This window comes from Impatiens glandulifera, chromosome 1, assembly GCF_907164915.1.
Source record: "Impatiens glandulifera chromosome 1, dImpGla2.1, whole genome shotgun sequence".
In the NCBI taxonomy this organism is placed as follows: Eukaryota; Viridiplantae; Streptophyta; class Magnoliopsida; order Ericales; family Balsaminaceae; genus Impatiens; species Impatiens glandulifera.
Genome location: NC_061862.1, coordinates 70,329,402 through 70,337,561, shown reverse-complemented (window position 1 = coordinate 70,337,561; position 8,160 = coordinate 70,329,402). Strand labels below are relative to the sequence as shown.

At 30.7% G+C, this 8,160-nt stretch overlaps 1 protein-coding gene across 1 annotated transcript; it reads right to left on the bottom strand.

Annotated features, from left to right (window-relative positions):
- Window positions 1-201: 201 nt before the first annotated feature.
- Window positions 202-4,998, bottom strand: LOC124921402 (filament-like plant protein 4). Its single transcript, XM_047462064.1, has 6 exons — window positions 4,921-4,998; window positions 4,347-4,459; window positions 4,049-4,268; window positions 1,760-3,404; window positions 1,600-1,660; window positions 202-695 (listed from the first exon to the last, which is right to left on the bottom strand). Exons 2-6 carry the CDS (start codon window positions 4,443-4,445, stop codon window positions 420-422), a joined length of 2,301 nt encoding a protein of 766 aa, XP_047318020.1. The 5' UTR covers window positions 4,446-4,459; window positions 4,921-4,998; the 3' UTR covers window positions 202-419.
- Window positions 4,999-8,160: the final 3,162 nt, after the last annotated feature.

The window sequence follows — 8,160 nt, the reverse complement described above, 5'->3', positions numbered from 1 at the left end:
TCTGAACATGCAAGTGGAAAGGATCAGCACATAATTCACAATAATTAGTCTTATAATAGTAACAAGTTTTGGGTAAATCAGTCATGACCTTTGTTCTGGGTTCAATATATATAGGTTCGTGCTGGCTTACTAAATTAAAAGGAATCACAACACAATCATTCTACATGCAAATGGAAAAAATGGAAAGAAAGGATCATCACATAGTTCACAATAATTAGTCTTACAATAGCTAAATTAATGATTCAAGTCTTAAAATTGTACACCATTAACAAAGGTTTATATATGAGGCTGCACCCATTTTGGAAAATTACAGATATTAGCCACAAACAGAGGTCAATATCCTATCTATAATCCATTTATTTCTAGTTCTTAAAAAAAAGATGTGCTAAGATGGCAAATTTGTGTTTGTATGTTTTGTATTACCATCTAGATGAATTGCATGCTAAAGAAGAGAGATTGACAAATTTCTGTTCATTGGACTTACCCCGAAAAGAAATTTTTTCCATCTCAGTACCTTGGAGGCTTGAGACACTGCGATTATGCTTATGTTTTGCAGGGATTTCGTTCAATCTCTTTCTCGGTAGAGTTTCTTTTACATTTGACATTGGCTTCAATGATTTCAATTGTTTGCCAAGAAGATTGATGGACTCTTGACATTCCACCAGTTTTGCAGCTGCAGCAACTATCTCCTGTTCCTATCAACCAACATTAAGGAAAACGATCAAGATTTGCTAAATGTTCAGACTTTTTTCTCACTTAACACACTAATAGACAAATGATAAACTTCCTTTCATTAATCAAACACCATTTACCCACCACATGTGATTCAAGTAGTAAAAGTCTTGAACTAAGAGAGTGAGGTATCAGGTTTGATTCTCAATCTAAGAACAACTTGATTGAAGTGGGGTCATGGTATGTGATGTGATGTTGTGCTAGTTTCTTCAAAGAAAACACTCTGGTTTAAAAATGTCCAAATTTTCAGGGACATAGACCTTTGAAACACCAACCAGAGGCATATGAAGGTGACCCATTTCCCGGATCTATTTCTCAGTCAGTCACACCTTTATACCAAAAGTATACAAAAATTCATTGGCGGTTTTCAGTGAAATTCAATAAAGATACAACAATTTTCCAAACGATGCCATATTTGTTCCATATGGCAGTCAAGTTATAAATGGTTGCTTCAAAATGTTGAGTTTTTTCAAAATCAATAGGACACAAAATTGTTCTTGGAGGACTCTTAATCCTTAGTTCAGGGTACAAAGCTTACTACTTATGATAATGAGATTTGGGCCTTCTTTGATCTAGGGTGGTTGTTTTCAAATAATCTAATTTGATATAGTTTATTGAAAATCAGGATCTTTGGGTAAAAAATTAGGAGTATAAATATATAATGGATATTTATTTATTTTTTTAAAGTAAAGGGTATTTTGGTTGATGATGTGATTGATGAATAGATTGTTGATTGGACAGTGGGACATTTGAAATTAATCTCAAATAACCCACCTCAAACAAGGCCTAGGTTATCTTCCACAACTCACACAAAAGACAAGAACAAAAAACAAAGGTTCATGCAATATTTTCAGAAATGATAATCACCTGTTTGTTCTTCATGTCATCTGCATTTGGAGATAATGAACACTTGGGGCAGCTCCACCTCCTATCCAAATATGCAAGATAAATTTAAGATAATTTATAATAGGAAAAAAAGAGAGAAGGAAATCATTACAGTGATAAAAAGATACTTGTGATTGCAAACCTGTGCAGTTTCTGATCAAAGTCATTGCATTTGACCAAAGCATCTTGGCGATAGAATTTTTCTTGCTGAAGTAAATTATTTAAATCCTCAGCTTTTGCTTGAAAAGTTTTCAAATTTGATTCTGATTCTTCTAGTCGCACTTCAAGTAACTTGTAAGACTCTGCCATGCATTTAACCTGTGTACCTGCCAAGCTGTTTAACTTTCTGGACGAAGCTAGTTCTGCTTTGAGATTTGATAATAGCAATTGTGCTTCCTCTAACTGCACTTTCGTCGACTCTACAGCTTCCATGTTATTCTTTTCGGATTTAATTTGTCCCAATATAAGTACAGAATTACAAGGTGGTGGAGAGTACTGGGAAAAGACTTGTTTTGAATCTACCTCATTCTCAACTAAACGGATCTTGTCTATGCAATCAGAATTGGAGGCATCAAAAACCAGATCATTTGCTTGGATCAAAATGTTAGAAAGATTCATTGTAAAGACAGCAAGATCAATCTTATTGGTCAGAAGTTTCCTCACAGACTCGGAGAAGCTTTCACAATCTTTAGTCAATTCTTTCCCAAGTGTAGACGCTCCAAGGACTTGCATACTCCTTTTATTAAGGGATAATACAAATTGGTGAATGTGAGAAAGAGCAGTCACTATTTGTTGATCATTGATCTCATTCTTATGAGTTGAAACAATTTTATCTGGTTTGTTTTCCATACATGCCATCTTTTCCATTTCCAAAAAGTCATCCATTAGCTCCAAAGAATCAGCAGTCATGGGATGTATAGACTTTTCAGAACTTCTAAATTTTTTTGAGTCAGCAAGAAGCACATGTGCTTCCAATTCTCTCACTTTGGCAACCATTTCAGCATATTCCTTCCTTGAAGATTGCAGCTCACTGGTCCGAGTAGCCAAAGTTTCTTTAAGAATTTTTGTGTCTTCTTCAGTTGCTGACAAGCGGTTAGTAAGCTCAATTTCTTTGTTCTTGATCATGGGCTTGTATGGAAGTTTTTGAGGTTCAACTGAATCACAATCCCAGCTCTCAGCTTCTTGTTTCATTTGTGCTAAAGCAGCAGGACCAGGCAACTTCTTCCGAATAAGAACACGCAATTTCTGACACTCAGCTTCCAGCTTCCCAATATTTTTCACATCCTCCAAATGTTGCTTGTTTGCAGCTTCAGCTGACTTTAGACTCATATTGTTTTCCTCATTTCGAATATCAAGCTCTTTGGAGAGAACATGAAGCTCATACTTGAGAGAACTATTCTCCTTTTCGAATGACAAAATTTTCTGCTTGAGAAGTTCGTTGTGCAACTCTTCTTGGGTTTTTTCTTCATTGATCTTTGATATAATGTTAGATTGTTCCCTTAATGTTCTGGAAATGGATGCATTTTCAGCAGCTGACCTGAGAAGCCTGTGATCCAAGTCAGACACTTTTGCTTCGAGGCCAAGCCTTTCTGCATCCCATTGCTGGGTTTTGATAACTATTCTTTGTATGTTCTCTTCATCTTCCTTCACTATTCTCATTTGCTTCATGCACTCTTTCAGGGCACCTTCCAGACGAGATAATTGTTTTTCAGCTGTAAGCTTCAATAGTGTGATGGATTCAAGCTGGCGTCTCAATTCCGCAGCCTCAGCCTCAGCCTTCTCCCATCCTAGAGGATAAAATGTTAGTGGAAGAGAGAATGAAAAAAAAAAAAAATGAAACTAGGAAAAACTCCATGGGCTTAAAATAGCCTCCTTGTTAGCATCATAAATAAATGGAATTAATTAGTTCTTTTGCTTCCATAACTCGCCTCAAACTCATTTTGCTTACTGAACTTTTAAAAATGGCTCGTCATTATTTTGTTAACTTCGTTAATGTCTATATATACATTTTAGAAAGAAAAAAAACATTTTTTAGCCAATAATTGAGATTAAGGAAGTGCAAACATGGTCTATAATTTAAGAACTTGGAGGAATTAACAAAAACAACTTATGGATAAAAAAGTATTTGAGCCATTTTTAAAAGTTCTGGAAGCAAAAAGAGTCTACCACATATTGAGGAAACAAAAAGAGCTTTCAATGCAAGTGGAGGAAAGCAAAATGAATTTCTATCTTAATAGATAGTAAGAAAAATGAATATCATATCTCCCTAGTTATATCATGTGCATAAGCACCAATTCAACGTGGCTGAGTTCAAGTCAAGTATTCAAGATTTGGTATGAAAAGTATTCTTAGAATGTCGCTCAAGTGACAACTTAAATAATACAAATTTTTACACTTGAAAAAAGTATATCATGTGCATAAGAGAATATACCAGAAACAGCTTCTTCAGCAACTTTTGCATGCGTGTTCGCCACGTCTTCCTTAGAAACCAACTCAACATTAGCAGCATTCAGTTTCTCCTGGGAATCCTTCAACTGGTTCATCAATTCTTCGACGTCATCTTTCAACATGCAAACTTGATCCTCGAGACCAGTCAGATGTTTATACGAATCAACAGATATTTGAACATAGGTAACATTTTTTTGTTTTCCCTATAGGCATACAACAAGGCACATAAACATACATTGTCAAGAATAAGAAATAACATCTTCTCATCGTGTATAAATTACCTGATCTTGTAGAGAGCCAACAGAAGCTTCTGTATCTATCTTATCAGCAATAGTTTTACTTGATGACTTCCTCTTCCATGGCCAGCTATGTCTATCCATCTCAAACTCTGCACCTAGTATCATAGTATGACAAAATTCAGAAGAAGTTTATCTTGAAAGCATCAAAACTAAAATATTCCACTATTCAAGGTCTATGCAGATTACAGACACAGATTTCCTTCTTCTTAAATGATCGGAAGAGATACAACATTACTGTCTATTCTCAGCAGATATGGATAACAATCTAGGATTTAAATGCCAATAGATAACCACTTCCGGAAACTCATATCCAGCTACGGAAGAATCGCAACAATCTATGCTAATTCCAGTAATGGAAAAGTATGCAGAAATGGAAACAGATATGCATCACATTGTATCAGATAACTCAATGATCAGAATTCAGAACTGAAACAGAATTTAGATATTAAAGCAAATCAGATAACAATGAACTTCCAGTTCCAGAGTTCCAGTCGGTGGATATATCCATATAGAGAGAGAATCGGAACGTTGATGAAGAAAGAAAGGAGATACTTACTGGCTGCCGGAGAAGATTCAAGTGGAGAGCGTTTTCCGGTGAAAGCTCCGCCGAGAAGCGGACGGAGGTTGGTGGGGTTTCCAGTTAATAGAAAAGTGACGACAATATCACTCAGTGATTTCGAATTTATTTGTTTTCCCTTTTACAGATTTGCCCCTAACTATATAATAAAATTACTAAAGTGAATAATAATTGTTGAATATATATAGTTAGATACATAATTATTTGCTATTTTTGATAAATTAAAACCAGCTTGAAAGAGCAAATATAGAAACTAACCAGCTTGATTTGTATTTTTTTTTTCCAATATTAGTATACAATCCTTATAGATACAAATCTTTTTTAAAATTAATTTTTTTCTTTTTAATGAAAATTGAATCTCAAATCTTAAACTTTTTAAATAATATCTTTATTAATTGAAACTTTATATTGGTTAATAAGTTATTATAATAACTTTTTTATTAATATAAATAAATTACACTATAAAAAATAAAAGTATTTTTATTTTTAAAAAATTCATGTAATATAATATAATATTGAATAATTTGTATAAATAATAAAATTATTGTAAAAACAAAAGTATAAAAATGAAGGTTAACTATTAGACGAATAATATCGAAAAAAATGTTAATTGTGAACCACCTTAAAACTAACCGACACAAAAGAATGAGTTTTATTGTTAATTGCGATAATAAACATGTTTGGAAACACATTTTAATAATTTCACAACAAACCAAAAAAAAAAAATTATTTGATAATTTTTTTAAGAAATTTATCATTTTTTCTATCAAAAGTATTTCATCAAATTCAATCACCATTTATATACTAGATACAACCCATTTCATTTTATTTTAATAATTGTAATAAATATAATTATAACAAAATAATTCTAGTCTCCGGTCATATTAGAATATTTTAAAACTGCATTAAATCTAATATATGATTGTAATAAGCATTTAATTTAAGATTTTTATCATCTCAACTTTTCAAGATGTCATTTTCTTTTTCGGATATCATAAATTGACTAATTATTATCAGAATCCAAACATAAATCTGGAGAAAGACCTTTTAGAGATAATTTCTCTGTTTCTTTTAAATAATAAGATTTTTAGAAAGAAAAATAAAATCATAAAATAGATTATTTAACATTAGTTGAAACTTGTTGGGTATGAGATTATTTAATCAAACTTAGATTTATTTAAAAATAGCTAATGATGATAATATTGAGAAATTAAGTTATTTATTTATTAGTAAAAAGACTTAAAAAAGTATGAATAGATAATGATAAAATATGTTTTTAAAATAATTGTATTTATTATTTTGATTCTTAAATTGAGTAATGTAATGAATGAGAGACTTAATTAAATGATGTTTGATTATGATTATATTTTTAAAAAATTTAACCTAACAAAGTCTTAGTTTAAATTATTGAAATATTATTTTATTTCATATTATAAAGAATATTAAAAATAAAATAAAAAATTATTTGATTAAAACCAAATAACCTTGTTTAACAAGTCCTTGATGACTTCATTAATTAAATTTTATAGTTTTAAACTTTTTTAATGCCATCCTTTTTAAGTTGGAATCATATTGATGACTTTCACTAATTAATTATTTATCTATTATTTTTCAAATCAGAATCTCATAAATGTTTTATTAGTTCACCTAGAATCATCTATATATATAATATATATATAATGATACTTAATTTTTAAAGTGTCCGAATTGCCGGGTCGAGAGTTGTGGTTAATTTGGATATATGTGAGAGTAATGGATATTTGGGTCGGATTGTGGGTTGACCCGTCCATAAACTTAAAACGGTTAAAAATAAAATTAAAAATGCTATATGTATGGTTCGAACTTGCAACCTAACAAAATAAGTACAACTTTTTAACCAACTAGGCTAATAACACTTTATTTATTAAATTCAATTCAAAATTTGATAAACGCGTGACATTTTAACAATATAAGTTCAACTTTTTAACTAACTAATATATATATATATATATATAATGATGCTTAATTTTTAAAGTGTCCGGATTGCCGGGTCGAGAGCTGTGGTTAATTTGGATATATGTGAGAGTAAATAGATACTTGGGTCGGATTGTGGGTTGACCCGCCCATAAACTTAAAACGGTTAAAAATAAAATTAAAAATGATATAGGTATGGTTCGAACTTGCAACCTAACAAAACGAGTATAACTTTTTAACCAACTAGGCTAATAACACTTTATATATTAAATTCAATTCAAAATTTGATAAACGCGTGACATTTTAACAATATAAGTTCAACTTTTTAACTAACTAATATATATATATATAATGATGTTTAATTTTTAAAGTATTCGGATTGCCGGGTCGAGAACTGTGGTTAATTTGGATATATGTGAGAGTAAATAGATACTTGGGTCGGATTGTGGGTTGACCCGCCCATAAACTTAAAACGGTTAAAAATAAAATTAAAAATGATATAAGTATGGTTCGAACTTGCAACCTAACAAAACAAGTACAACCTTTTAACCAACTAGGCTAATAACACTTTATATTTTAAATTCAACCCAAAATTTGTTAAACGCGTGACATTTTAACAATATAAGTTTAACTTTTTAACTAACTAATCTATATATATATATATATATAATGATGGATAATTTTTAAAGTGTCCGGATTGTCGGGTCGAGAGCTGTGGTTAATTTGAATATATGTGAGAGTAAATGGATATTTGGGTCGGATTGTGGGTTGACCCACCCATAAAATTTTTACCGTAATATTTTTTTCACGGTTTTTTATATTATTACTCGTGCAAATGCCCCAATTTGTTATCCTATCCAAATGATCGTTGTTGGAACCATATTGATGACTTTCACTAATTAATTATTTCTCTATTTTTTCAAATCACAATCTCATAATTTTTTTCAAATCACAATCTCATAAAATTTTTCAAATCACAATCTCATAAATGTTTTATTAGTTTATCTAGAATTATTTGAATAATAACCCAATTTGTTATCCTATCCAAATGATCATTTTTTAAGGTAAAAAGAAAATAATAATCTCATATTTATAATTAATAGAGTTAGAACATAAATTAAATAACATTTTATTGATAATTTAAATAATATAATTAAAGAAATGACAAATGAGTACATTGTTAATTTTGCAAGAGTAAACGACAATGTCTAAAATGCTAAAATTTCATATTCATTTATAGCAAAACATAATTAACGTCAATCTATA